Here is a 14,544-nt window from a genome sequence, read left to right as displayed (position 1 = left end):
CCTGAGCATCCACAGATTGTGGCATCCATGGGGGATCCTAGATCCAAATCCCAGCAGATGTCAAGGGCCCACTGTAGTTGCCATTACAGTACTTTTATCAGGGTTGACATTTTTTAAAAAGCCCAATTTTTTTTATAACTTAAATGGTTTTTGTGTTGATTTAAACCATTTTTTTTTTTGCATTAATGTGTAGGATGACACCAGTATAAGACTGAATCAGAAAATTAAGTAGCTAAATGCAGTTCAGATGTTATGGCCAGTAGCTTAAATAACAATTGTTCTCTAAAAATGTTCTATCAAAGCAAGTTGTTTTAGTTGAACTTATGTTAATTGAAGTATGTATTTCTGAATGACATTTCTTGCACTATAAAATGAAGTGATCAAAAAGCAGTTGACACTGGATACTGGTCTAACAATGAACAACTACCAGTGAAGTGTTCCAAGTTAAAATGTTTACTTGAAATTTGAACAGCCATTGTTGTTCCAGTAACAGGGTTGGAAAACAGCAACAATAGCCAAACTTTTAAGTAAAATATATACAGGATCCATTAAAAATAACACACAAGGTATTTTTAAGTCATTTGGTTTAAACCAGACAACCCTGTTTTATAGCGTTAAGAGAGTAATAACCCATTATGTTGCTTACAGCTTTTTTGCTGCTTTAAAAAAAGTTTTGCTGTTATATGCCTTCAAGGGAATGCTGACTTATAGGAAACCTTTAAGATTTATTAATTGTTTTGCCATAGCCTTCCTTTGAATCCAGCTTATAGCACCTGGAATTCCTTGGTAGTTCTTCCAAATCCTAACCAGGACTGACCCTGCTTAGCTTCCAAGGTCAGACAAGATGTGGAGCATTCAAGGATTTTTGCCTTTATCAACCACACACCTTTGTTAAGAATTATTATTATTATTATTATTATTATTATTATTATTATTATTATTATTAAAAATGCCACATGCTTATGAGAATGGAACAAGGCTTTGGGGGGGGGGGAAATCCATCAAATTGCTTAGAATGGCTTTTACAAATATATTCTAAAGGGAATAACAAAAAGCTAGTGGTTACAGCTCAGTGACTTCATTCCCACCAGTTAACATTATTTTTTGAAACGTGCCTTGGTTACGATAATGTTTAAGAGGGATAACTTATTATAGGTAACTACATTATTTACAAGTACTTAGTTCTCTCCAAGCATTGTCTGAGAGTTAAGGAGTGTGCAGTAGTGGGCAAAAGGGAAAGGAATGAACATCCATTTCACAAATCTCTCCTCGTTTTCCGAAATGGCCTTTTCAGTCTGAACAGCACATGCGTCTCCATGAGATCCTGCAAGATCACTCCCGAAATGCAGCCCTCATTGTCATGTAAGTCACTCCCCTTTCCTATTTTATGAACTTAAGTATTCTAGGATAGTGTTCATAGCAACACACATTCTTCATCCTCTTTGAAACAAGTCTTATGCCAAGATGGATGGGACCTTAATTAAGGTTACAGCTGTGGCCCAATACAGGAAACATATGCATGCCTTCAAGTTCCCTCTTGACTTTTGGTGACCCCATCAATTTCACAGGGTTTTCTAAGACAAGAAATATTCAGAGGTGGTTTTATCAGTTCCTTCCTCTGAAAGGAAGCCTACACCACCTCAGATTCATTGGCCATCTCCCATCCAAATACTAACCAAGAATGACCCTACTTAGTTTCCAAGATCAAATGGGATCTGGTGTTCAGGCCTACAGGAAACATACCCTCAGCACTTGCACTTGCAGGCCTGCTGGCAACCTTCCTCAAAAGCCAGATTTGGCCTGCAGCTGGCAATTGCTGGTCCCTATTATTCTGAAGATGTATGGGTGTAGTATATTCTTACCTTCTGTTGCATGAAAGGCAAATTCATACACATAATATTTTTCTAGATTGTAAGTTCTAGAAAGTATAATCAGCACTCAGTGAAGATGCTGAGAGCTGCAGTCAAACAATAGTATGCTGCGTAATTCCCAACCATCCCGTGTAAACTGCAGCTTTTCGCATGCACAGAATTGAACACCAGATGCAAAATTTAACAGCCACAAGAATGTGTACAAAAAAACCCGTTTGAACAGTTTTCTTGTAGTCTTTGGTGGTCCCCCTTTCAAGTACTAAGTTGGGCTGATCTTGTTTAGCTTTCAACAGATGTTTGTTGTTAAGTGCCTTTGAGTCGACCCTGTTTCATAGCGACTCTGTGGATGAGACAATAGATGTAGCCCTGCTTAAAGTGCTTTTGGGATTCTGTAGGTGTCAGTACCTCTATAATCTTTGAAAGCATTTTCATCTCCCTTGCCTGCTTACCTTGGTTCCCTAGGAGCCTACCTGTGGTCCGGAAAGGGGCTTGTCCAAGTGCCCTCTACATGGCCTGGCTTGAAACTGTCTCCAAGGGCCTGCATCCACCCATCGCCTTCATCCGGGGTAACCAAGAGGATGCTCTCACCTTCTACTGTCAGTAGAGAGTAGCACTACCTCCAAGAAAAACAGCGCAAGAGACTATGTGGAACCTCACTAGTTATGACAGCAGTGCCTGGTGAGCTCCTGGGTTAGCCAGATGTTTGCCACAGGCAATAATGTCTCTGTTACATGGGAACAAAATAAGGCAACAGACTACCTTCAAGATGCAGGAGAAGGGTCCATGTTACCAGGCCATTCTGCAGCAGTGTTAAATTTCTCCCTCTTTGTTCCCAGACTAAGATATACAATGCTAATTTCTCCTATGTTTAAGGATGAGACTAACTGTAAATATTAAATTTAAATATTGTTATTTAACAACAGTGGTCTGACCCGTACTTTAAAAACTTCAGGTCTTCTCTCTTGTTGTTGCTCCACAAGCCTATCTTAATATGGCTGATCCTTACTTAGAATCTCAAAAGTTGGGAGGCACCCACAACCCCATGCCATGCACGATGCCACAACTAAAGCCTTTTTGAAAAACTCTAATCTGTGACAGTCTATTCCACTGTTGAACAGCTCTTACAACAAAGTAGTTTTTCCTAATGTTTAGGTGGAACCTCTTTTCTTGTCATTTGAATCCATTGGTTCACATTCCATTCTCTGGAGCAGCAGAAAACAAGATTGCTTCATTTCCCACACAACCTCTCTGCCAAAGCTGAATGAATCCCAAAATAAAAGCAAGGTGTAGTGTGGAAACAGCCACAGCACTGAAAAATCTGATCACAGCTGGAAATGGGGAAGGAGGGTTAGCTAGGGCTTGTGGCAGACTGCTATACCATACAATTTAGATTCAGAGGTTCCCAGTCCAATTTGTGACATCATTTAGGAAGAGTCAGAGATGATTCTGGAGTGGCACTGCCAATCAGTATTGGAAATCTTGAGCTGGATAGGCCAATAGTCTAATTTGGCATAGAGTCACTTCCTACGCTGTATCTGGGAAAGTAGCAAGTTCTGGCAGGGTAAAGTGAGTCCCTTTGTAAAGGGTAAGTACCTCTATTTGAGATAACGGAAAAGCAAGATCCACTGAATTTCCCACAGCTAATACAGAGAGTTTTCGCTCTCACTTATGGACTTACATTTCATTAACCCTCTGGGCCCTCTGTGACACTTAGGCAAGCAGATAGGCAAGTCACACATTGGTCTTTCAAAATACAGGCGAAGTGGATCTCATCCCATTGTCTTCTCAGGACACAGACACCAAAACCATTCTACAAAAGAAAGTTTTAATCGTTTGAATTAGTTTCCTGTCCACTGAGATTTCAATAGTCCCGTTATTCCCTGTTGTTCACGCTTATGTCTTCCGACCACTTTAAAGCAGGCTGGCCTTCATGCCATCAATCACGCCACGTTACCTCCACTTCATCTGTACGATACCTGCACATCAGGGGGGAAAAACAGACTTCAAGCTTGCAATCCTACATTCATTCATTCAGCCACCCAGCTGGGAGGTATTTCCTCCTTCCTCCTTTGTCTCACACACAGGAGAGAAAAACTGCAGATAGAGAGTTATGTATTGCTTCTGGTTGATTGAAGAACTGATCATGGGTAAAAACAGAATCTGAAGGCTTTCTATGACAACTTCCTGAACTCTTGATTTGTTGCTCTTAAACAAGCCAAAATTTGCCACTGATTTATGGATCCTGACTTGCTTAGGAGAAACAAACCAGGATCTTCAGTTCATATGTCCTTTTGGATGTTTTCATTTCTTTTTAGTCACTTGGATGAAAGAAGCAGAAGTGAACAAACTGAACACAGAAATATGCTGCTTGGACATGCCAAGTGCCCTTAATTTAATTTAATCACTGAACTAAGAACTTACAGTTATTTCTTTCACAGTTTACAAGGGAAAGCTACAGTACTGCAAATACAATAGGTGACACACCCGCCCCCATATAATAATAATAATAATAATAAAATCTTTATTTGTATCCCGCCCTTCCAAACGATCAGGGCGGCTTACAATGATGCAGCAAGTGCAAGCAGAATACAAAGGTTAAAAACATATACTCAACAACAACAATAATCTAAAAAACAACAATAAAAGCCCCTTAGCCCAACCTCATGGCCACGGAAGAGGGAGGCCCACAGGATATTTAATCGGGGAATGCCTGCTTGAATAGGAAGGTTTTGAGGTCCTTCCTAAATTGGGCCAGGGTGGTAGATGAGCGGAGCTCGGTGGGCAGCGTGTTCCAAAGGGCTGGGGCAGCTGTGGAAAAGGCCCTTCTCGAAGTGGAAGCTAACCTGGCCCCAGGCACCTTCAGCAATTGCTGCCCAGATGTTCTGAGGGTGCGAGGCGGAATGTACGGGGAGAGGCGGTCCTTTAGGTATCCTGGGCCCAAGCCATTTAGGGCTTTATAGGTAATAACCAACGCCTTATATTGAGCTCGGAAGCGGATGGGCAGCCAATGAAGATCTTTTAGCACAGGTGTTATGTGGCTGGTCCTGGATACGCCAGTGACCAGCCGGGCTGCCATATTCTGTACCATTTGCAGCTTCCGAGTTTGGTATAAGGGTTGCCCCATGTAGAGTACATTACAGAAATCCAGTCTCGAAGTTACCAGAGCATGTACAACAGTTTCTAGGTCCCTCTGGGCCAGGTATGGGCGCAGCTGGCGAATCAGCCGAAGCTGATAACAGGTGCTCTTGACCGTCGCATTCACCTGAGCAGTCAGGTGAAGCGACGAGTCAAGAAGCACCCCCAGACTGCGCACGGAGTCCTTCACAGGGAGCGTGACCCCGTTCAGGACAGGTGGAACCACCGCCATTCCTGGTCCAGGGGAACCTATCACTAGTACCTCCGTTTTCTCTGGATTTAGTTTGAGTCGGTTTTTCCTCATCCAGCCCATTACTGACTCCAGACAGGCCACAAGAGGAGAGACGCCATCCCCAGTCACTGCATCAGTCGGAGACATAGAGAAAATGATTTGGGTGTCATCAGCGTACTGATAACCCCGCGCCCCATGTCTCCGGATGATCTCTCCCAGCGGTTTCATGTAAATGTTAAATAGCATGGGAGACAGAATGGCTCCTTGAGGGACCCCGGTTTTAAGGGCCCGCTCGCTGGAGCACACGTCTCCCAGCTGCACCATCTGTGATATAACACATCAAATGTCTCTGCTCTTTATTTTAATGCATCAAACAGCAAGCTTCCCCCATAGCCCTAGCCTTGCATGGAAAACATCATCACCTCTGTGTAATCCATGAATCCTCAAGTGCAGTGACTTGCCCTGATTGGAACATCTCCCAGCCAGCTTGAGCAATCATGGCTCCATTGTCAATACAGAATCTAGAAATAAAAAGGTAGTGGAGTATAATACTTAGAGAGGTAGTACAGAAATGTTGACACATGATCTCCACTTCAGATAGAAGAGTCTTGAATCCTCTCTTTCAAGCTTGTGTTCTCTATATATAATAAAGATGGTAAACAGTAGGGCTAAAAAGACTGCAAAGTACAGTCTTTAGCCTGGTATTAAGCTTTACAGTAAATTAACATGCCCAACAGCATGAATCAGCAGTACCCAATCTTCCTAATTTGCTATACGGTAGAAGACAAGCAAACCTTTGTCATGATTAAGATCCGGAAACACAGAACCAAACTTTATCAGCATTAGCTGATTGTGGCAGCTTTAGTCTTTTGCCACAAGAGATAATGCCATAAGATTTTGGTTGGTTTTCTTTTGCATCAACTGCTATCCCACTGGAAGCTATGCTTGTGAATTTGAAGGCAGCCATGAAATAGTCTCCCCTTCCTGCATTCTTGTGAAAGACCATGTCTGGGGGGGCTCCTAGAAGGCAGGTTAGGTGAATGGAATCTCACCTTTCATCTGTAGCAAACAGCTTTGCTCCCCTCTCCTGGCACATGATTTCCATCATTTCCTGCAGCCGCTCATTACCTGGAGAGAAAAAGAGCATGTCATGGATGTACACTAGTTGACCATCTTGATCAATAAGCATTAGATAAACACAGACAAGATTCAAAGAAGTAAATTTGCATATTCTGTACCCATGCACTTATAACTCATTTCTTATTTGGAAAAACCATGACAGCAGGTCAACTTGTGACTATTAGGAAAAGCAAAAGAGGCTGGGGGAAAGAGCATAACTCTCCTAGACGCAGCTTTTTTCTCCAAAATAAATCCAGCCTCCTTCAAAACCAGTCACCACAGGGGAGTGGATGGGTTGAAGAGGGGACATTTTTGAGAAATTAGAACAATGTCGAGATGAGCCAAGAGTAAAAATTCAAAGGAGTTACATAAAAGGAACTCTTAATTAAAGAGATGATTTAGAACTGGGAGATACAGCACATTTTCCAGTTTGTTTGGAACTAGATTGGATGTGGATGAGAAAACTGGGAAAATGAGGAAAGCAACCAGAGGTGATAGTCAAGGTTGTAAAGCAATCTCCGGAGCCTGGTTCTGAGAGTCTTGGGAGCATGTGTATAGAATTGGGAGTACAGGTCAAATTGTTTTAGAGCTATGCTCATGACAGAGTGTAGGTGCAGCACAAATAGAAGGAACTTGCAAAGCAAAGAAGACAGAGGTTTCAGCCTTTCACAAAGCTGGCCCAAAACTTACAGCCAACACCTCCCACAATGAGTGCCTCTTGAGAGCCAGTGTGTGCCATGGCTCGTTCCGTGATCTCTACCAGCATTGCAAAGACTGTCTCCTGGAGAAAGCAAGCAAAAAAAAAAAAATTAAGAACTATTTTGATTCTCACTGGAAGATCCATAATAAAAGGTCTGGAAACCACACCCTGTGAAGAACGGCTAAGGGATCTGGGTATGTTTAGCACAGAGAAAACAAGCTTGAGAGGTAATGTGATAGCTCTCTTCAAATTTCTGTAGGGCTGTCATGTAGAAAATGGAGCAAGCTTATTTTCTGCTACTCCAGATGGTAAGATCCAGACCAATGCATTCAAATCGCAAGAAGAGTGAACATTAGAATTTTTTTGAAAGTAAGAGCTGCATGAAGATGGATAGTGGTTGGCTCTCCTTTGCTGGAAATTTTTAAAGCAGAGGTTGAGAATGGTTATCTTTCAGGGAGGCTTCACTTGCAGATTCCTGCACTGGCAGAGGACTAGATAACCCAAGAGAACCCTTCAATTCTACGATTCTGAAGCTGTAGATCCCAGGTCAACATTGGACTGCACAGGTGCCTTAATTGAGGCATGCACTACTATATTCTGCCCACCTATGGGTTCCCTCATTATCTCTGCATGCAATCTGCATTAGTCTTCCCTCACCTGATATGAACGAAAAGGGGAGGTATAAGCCCTTTGTAGCTGGCAGGCAGCCTCACAAAGACATTCCAGACCTTTCATGGTTGACCTGGAAGTAGCTGATGGCATAAGGTGGCAGGGCCATCCCAAGACATTTTGGTGTCTGAGGGAAAGGACAAGATAACACATTTCACATTGATGAACAGACTACCAGTTGAGTGTTGCTAGCAACAAGAGAGAGTCTTCTTACATACCTAAGAGCAACAGGCTAGCTAGGGGGACACAGGACAGGCTTTCTGGCCTAAAAAGTTCTATCATTCAAGACTAGAGGCTTGGAAGGAATAACTGTGAGCTGGGGCTCACAATGCTGCCATCTTCTGTCTTAGGTCATTACTTCACTCTGCCTAATGGTACCTTCGTCCCTTTAGGATAGTTTAGTAAAGGACAAAGTCTTTCCCTTCACTTCTTCTCCAGCTCCTGAAAGGATGAAGCAAGAGAACTTCATCTAGCAATGGGTGTCTGCTTGTCCTTGTTCATCCCAGATATCTGCCAAATGGTGCCCTCACCTGTAGGGAAAAGCAAAGATCCTCTGGGGTACATTCTCCTGCAGTTAACATTTTGTGAGCCACTTCCTGCAATATGGAGAAAAAAGAAGAGTGAATGAATTTATTTGGCTAATTTTCTTTCTTTCCTGTTGAGGTTAATGTGTCGCTAAGAATGTAAGAACAGCCATTTTGTATTCTGTTCTCACTGCAATCAACTGGTTGCCTCTGGAAAACTCACAAGTAGGACATTATGGCCAAGAACCTACATCAACCAGGTGGAGTATAACACTTTGCTTGCACAGTTCTATATTCTCTCCCCACCTTGACAGCTTTCAAGCTTTGGTTAGGACTACTATTGCTGCTTACTTGCTAGAAGTGGACAGAGATTGGAGGCAGTTCCAGTCATGAAGATCCAGTTGGTCAGGTATCTCTGAAAAGAAGGACAATAGGGTGCACTCACAGAGTGCACCCATTCCCCACAGATCCCAGACCAACTACATCTTCATCATTAAATTGCCTCCATTCCCCACCAGTAAGGAGTAGCAACATCACCAGCAGTTCCTTCCATGGCTTGAAAGCTGTTGGTGAGGGAAGTTTGGGATGGTGAGCAAAATGCTACAAAATAGCTCTCTGCATCCCATCCAAGAACAGACATACAGACAGATAAGCCACACTTTATGCATACATACATTCCTAACAGGATTGGGGCTGGCTGATGACAACTGTACTATCCTTATGGCACCGATAACAAGCAAATATTTAAACAGGTAGAACTTGCTTTATATGGAGACATGGAACTGGGCCGGGGGAAATGGTCCTCACTAGAATTTCTGCCTATTGTGTCACAGAATTTAAGGGCAAAAGAACACTTTGAGTAAGACAGAATGAAAGACATTAGCAAGATTAGGTGAGATAGAAGAGATACAATCATACCTCAATATGGGATAAGATCCCAGAGAAAGACACATCCATGCCTTTTACTGTATATGGAAGCTCAACCAGCTTTTGGCCTCTGCAGAGAAAGGAAGAAATGACATTAAATCTCTCCTCTCCCATGTATATTGTTTTGGTCTACTCAGAACTTTTTTCAAGAACAACAAGAGGAACAAGAATTTTTTAGTCCTCACTGTGGTGGGGAAAGATGTGAAACACTCACATCTCAGTGGGTTGGTAGAAGTGCTCGAAACAAAGGTGGACAGGGAGAACTATTTAAAATGAACTTGCATAAGCATGCAATTCTCAAGTGGACTCGCTGGCTGCTTGGTCCTGGGAAAACTTGGAATGAGATCACAACAGATCATATGGACTCATATTCAAATTATCACCATCATCATCCACTGTGGTACTTTACAAAATAGAAGGGACAGTTCCCTACCCCATGGAGTTTGTAACTGAGAAATTCAGCTTTTCTTAATAAATTTACATATAAAACTTGAGAATATGAAGAGGATATTTGAAGCATTTAGAAACCACAAAGAAGAAGAAAAAAGACAATTTAGGATTAAATCTTAGCATGGGGGAGATGAAAATATGAGGACATGTTACTTTGGATTTTGGAATTTTGGATAAGGGAGAGTCAACCTGTATTAATTGGAAATTCTTAGTTCTTTACCGCTCACATTTGCCATTCTGCTAAAACACTGTGCTCTAGAGTGGGACAGACATGCACACATGTACACACACAAACACACACACCAGTACAACTAAAGCATCAAGGGTAAATTAAACACAGTCATGACAAATGTGTGTATTTGGGATTACTCACTTCTTGGCCATCTGTTCAATGTTGTAACCTGGGCTGGGGTCATTTGAGATCTAAGCCAAAAAAATGATAAGATTGTCAGAATTCCATAGGGGCTCCATCACCCTTCCTCTCATCACAAAACTAATCCAAAACTGGATGGAGCAGTCTGGAAAATGTAGCTCCAAACAGTGACTTTCCAAGTACTGTACTCAGGAGAAGATATCTGTCCTGCTCCTAGAATCACAGCATCAGTTTCCTAGTGAGGTGATCCAGGAGACTTGCTGAAATTAGTTTCAGCACTTTATTTCCATATGTCATCAGAGCCCTGTCTAATGGAAGATAACACTCATGGCCCCACTGCATTTTCACACCAAGGAAGGAGAGTGACAGTCCAAGACTCACCTTCAGCACTCGGGCGAAACGGTCCAAGCAGTTCCCCACAGCAATGTCAATGGTTTCTCCAAATATCCGATATCGGCGCTCAGAGTATGCAATGACCTGGATGTGTTGGGAGGAAATGATGGATCAAATTTGCACATCTCACTTACAGTCCTTTTAAAAACTGGCCCAGAAAAGAATTCAAGTCATACACAACCCACAGCACCCCAATTCCAAACTACTTGAGGTTCTCTGTATCAGAGATGTCTCCACTTTTGTGTTACATAGCTGAAGTAAGCCTTCAGCAAAGTCCTTCAAAATCACAGGTTGTCCAGCAACCCTAACTGGACAGAGGAGGAAGAAAAAAGGATGGAAGATGCCCTCTTGACAACAATACTCCAGGGGGAGAAGTGGATACATAATACTCATCACAAAAGTAAGCCTCAAGGGGGCTGAGCAGAAATCACAACAGAATAAGGCCCTTTGCTGGAGCAGTTAAGAGCAGGGTTGGTCAAATGTGGTGGGTCCCGGGATCAATCTCCTGCCTCTCGGGCCCTTTGGAAACCACATGGACTGACAAAAAGAGAAAACTAAATCAAACTGGAAATAGCCAGGCTATACAGTGGAGATTTGTTGTTAACTGCAGCTTCCATGAGAGACAATTCTCCTTTTTTATAGCCAGAAAAAGGAAGGCCCAGGGAGCCTGGAGAGGATGAGGGCTACAAAAATGCCTTTGGTATGGCTGAGTTCTAACTTGGGTAAGAATATCATAGTAGGACTGTGGAGACTATCATACTAGCTCAAATCTCCACTTATGAAGCTCACCAGTAAACCTATGTCACAGCATTGCTCTGAAGATTAAATGCCACTTGAGGATAATGAAATGCAACCTACATACAGCATCCTTGGAAATGGAACGTGGGTTCTTACCTGATTACGTCCTTTTCCAGCAGAGAAGGTCCGAGCATCCTTTATAGTATCATCATCAAGAGCAAAAATGTGAGGCTTCCTCTACCTTTAGTGGCTGTGTGACAAACAACCTCTGCAAAAATTCCCTCTTTGGCACAACCAATAAATGTACAGGTGCTCTCTTTTTTAGTTTGAAACCTGTGTAATTATATTCCATCCTTTCCCCCCAATAATGGTACTCAAGGTGGATCACAAATTATTAAAAGCAGTAAAGATCTAAAGACCTTCTTGTTCTGCCAGGCTTTTCCCCCGTGAGCCTTGTCTGTCATTCTTTCCCCTTGGCAGTGTTATGTTGTATTCCATTCTACATAGCCATTTGTATGGGGAGCTGTTTGGTTGTCTATTGTTGTTATTTGTTGGGGGTACTGGGGTTTGTGATGTTTTTAACTGTTTTTTATCTCTTGCTGTGCACTGCTGTGATCCTTGGAATAGTGGTATATAAATAAAAAAATTATTATTATTATTATTATTATTATTAAAGATTAAAAATTTAGAAAAATCTCCAAAAATACATGTGCATGTGTGATTTAAAAATCAGTTATACGGTAATATAAGTGTAATACTAAATAAATTGTTCTACAGGAAGAAGGGACAAGGCCCCCAGAACTACCAACAACCAAGCTTCATTTCTTCTTGTTAACCGTCATTAAGTCAACTGTGGCTTATGGCAACCCTATGAATGAGAGACTGCCAAGTCACCCTGTTATCAAGAGCCCTGCTCAGGACTTGGAAGTTCAGGGCCTTGGCTTCCTTGACTGAGTCCATCCAGTTGGAGCCCTGGTGGCGCAGTGGGTAAATGCCTGTACTGCAGCCATTCACTCGAAACCACAAGGTTGCGAGTTCAAGACCAGCAAAAGGGCCCAAGCTCGACTCAGGCTTGCATCCTTCCGAGGTCGCTAAAATGAGTACCCAGACTGTTGGGGGCAAATTAGCTTACTTGCTAATTAGCTTACTTGCTGTTCACCGCTATGATCTTTGGAATAGCGGTATATAAATAAAACAAATTATTATTATTATTATTAATTATCTCTAACATGCGCTTCCACTTTTCTTACTGCCACCTGACTTTCTGAGCCTGTCTTTTCTTCTTTCCTTCCTTCTTATGATATGTCCAAAGTTCAAAAATCTCAGTGTAGTAATTATGATGCATTGTTTTCACCCTTACCTGAGTGTTTCCACCACTGACATACAAGACTGTTGGATTCTGAGCACCGGTCACTAACCGCCCCATTTCAATGTGCCCCACGCAGTGATTCACTCCCAGCAGAGGCTTCCCCCACAATTGGGCCACAGTCCGGGCCACGATAGCCACTGTCACTAAGGGGGCACCCATGCCCGGACCTGGATGATGGAGAGAAAAGAGGATCTGGTCACCTCAACCAGTGGCCCTGCTTTTCATGCACTAATTGGAGTTGCCAGATTGAAAACGGGAGAAGGCTTCTGTACCTTTAATGGTTTTATAGGAAAGAGAATTTCAACATGTGTTCTTTCTTATATGTTTGTGTGATAAACACCACCTGCTGAAATCCCATCTTCTCCAGAACCATTAAAGGTAAATGAGCTCTCTCTAGTTTTTACTCTGGCAAGCCTAATCCACATTCATTTTTCAGACATACCCAGGGAACCAGGAGAAGCACAGTTCCAACTGAAACACTATACAGATTTTCTCCATGAATAGGACCAAACCTCCATCTAGTCTGGGAGTCTAATTTCAGTTCTTTTGATTGTGTTATTTTATTGTAAATTGCCCTTGAAGTTTCATGCATCGAAGACAGGTGAATAAATAGAATATCAAAAATGAAATGAATAGTATACAACTGTGGACATCCGGGGGAAAGTACACAAGCACTTTGATTATTTTATTGAAGCATCTATACCCTGCTTTACATCCCAGGATCTCATCAGTTTAGAATGTGTATAATAAAATCTGTTTAATAATAACCCACATCATAGTTTGCTGAATTCCAGCTTGTTCTGCCAAACCACATTCAAAACACAGTTATTGGTCAGCCTAAAACCACAGTTAGGTGCCATGGTTTGTTCTTGGGTTACACACTCTAGCTTGTTTAAACCATGGTTTATTATTACAACTGAAGGCAAAAACTGTGGCTTGTCTCTGGGTTGTTTTCCCTGCCCTTAAACAGAAATGAATAAAATTGTTGGGAGTGAAACAGACTAGAAACAGAAAACAAACTATGGTTTGTTTTGGTCAATTCAGGGAGCTAGAATAACAGAAACCATGGTTTACTATGATGTCCAAACACAGCCATTGCATATATTCTGATAATACATATCCCATATGTTTAACGGCAGCACTTGTCACCCTCTGTGTAGAATCTCTGCACTCTGGGATGAAAGGGGCACCAATCTGAACATCACCTTGAAGAATCCAAAATGTCTGCATTTGGTCCAGTACTGTTCCCTTCTCTTTAAAGGCGCACCTAAGGAACTTACCCTTGGTAAAAGCGACTGCATCTATGTCTTGCGGCTTCAGCCCAGCCTCACGAAGTGCCTCCTGGAGGACGGCAAGGACGCAGGAACGATGGTGACGTGCTGTGTCACCTGGCAGGAAACCTGGAATGGGACTAAAGGTTAGATGTGTGAAGACAGGGACACATGGTCTTCCATGGCAGATTACACTCTTACCTTTCACCAAGGGATGGTTCCTGTTTTATTGTAAGAGTTATATCAAGTACAGTATTTACTTTGACTTGTGGATAAGTCAACTCAGATTTTCTTGGTCAATGTTTTGATTAAATTTCTAGAACTCATACATGAGTATATATAGTAATGTAATAAACTTTATTCGGTCATTGACCAGTATAAGTATATATAGTACTTACCCTGCCCTGGAGGGGTGACGTATGTTCTTCGCGGATTGCTCAGGACCTCTCCGTCGCGCACAATCCCGACTCCAATCTTGTTGGCACTGCCCTCAAAGCCAATCACCACAGGCATCGCCTCCTTGGATGGCAGAGAGGTCTCAGGCTTGATTCTTTCAAGGGAAGAAGATGGTATTTAGCTTCCCATCATATGAAGGGAGTGGAGTTCTTATGGGTTAGTGCTGAAGTAAGAAAGAGATCAGTTTCCCAGCCATCTCTGGAAGGGTACCCAATTTGGAATAGTGAGGAAAAAAGGAGGGGGGAATATTCCTGAGCTGTGGTCCAATATCCCTGCAATATCCAATATGTTCACAATAAGCTTGCCTTTGGGTGAGT

General features: G+C 42.3%; 2 protein-coding genes across 6 annotated transcripts in view; one reads left to right on the top strand and one right to left on the bottom strand.

Annotated features, from left to right (window-relative positions):
* The window catches only part of LOC121935022 (solute carrier family 12 member 3-like), a 32,239-nt gene extending 29,764 nt beyond the window's left edge, over positions 1-2,475 (top strand). The window contains exons 26-27 of the mRNA XM_042476016.1: positions 1,295-1,362; positions 2,334-2,475. Coding sequence (XP_042331950.1) covers positions 1,295-1,362; positions 2,334-2,475 — 210 coding nt within the window. The remainder of the gene's footprint in view (positions 1-1,294; positions 1,363-2,333) is intronic.
* A 1,204-nt stretch (positions 2,476-3,679) lies between these two features.
* Positions 3,680-14,544, bottom strand: part of LOC121935024 (O-sialoglycoprotein endopeptidase) — a 12,689-nt gene continuing 1,824 nt past the window's right edge. For 4 of the 5 annotated variants that reach the window (XM_042476021.1, XM_042476019.1, XM_042476023.1 and 1 more), the window contains exons 2-12: positions 14,170-14,321; positions 13,781-13,900; positions 12,492-12,667; positions 10,382-10,477; positions 10,001-10,050; positions 9,169-9,247; positions 8,257-8,322; positions 7,048-7,138; positions 6,291-6,366; positions 5,661-5,759; positions 3,680-3,847 (exon numbers count right to left, since the gene is read on the bottom strand). In XM_042476021.1, the coding sequence (XP_042331955.1) occupies positions 3,808-3,847; positions 5,661-5,759; positions 6,291-6,366; positions 7,048-7,138; positions 8,257-8,322; positions 9,169-9,247; positions 10,001-10,050; positions 10,382-10,477; positions 12,492-12,667; positions 13,781-13,900; positions 14,170-14,284 (1,008 nt within the window). In that variant the 5' untranslated portion in view covers positions 14,285-14,321 and the 3' untranslated portion in view covers positions 3,680-3,807. Of the gene's footprint in view, positions 3,848-3,867; positions 4,370-5,573; positions 5,760-6,290; positions 6,367-7,047; positions 7,139-8,256; positions 8,323-9,168; positions 9,248-10,000; positions 10,051-10,381; positions 10,478-12,491; positions 12,668-13,780; positions 13,901-14,169; positions 14,322-14,544 lie in introns of those variants that run through there. The other variant, XR_006104723.1, reaches the window with a different exon arrangement.

This window comes from Sceloporus undulatus, chromosome 6 (assembly GCF_019175285.1).
Source record: "Sceloporus undulatus isolate JIND9_A2432 ecotype Alabama chromosome 6, SceUnd_v1.1, whole genome shotgun sequence".
Classification (NCBI taxonomy): domain Eukaryota; kingdom Metazoa; phylum Chordata; class Lepidosauria; order Squamata; family Phrynosomatidae; genus Sceloporus; species Sceloporus undulatus.
Note: the sequence above shows the minus strand (reverse complement) of the source record. Positions and strands in the feature narration are given on the sequence as shown.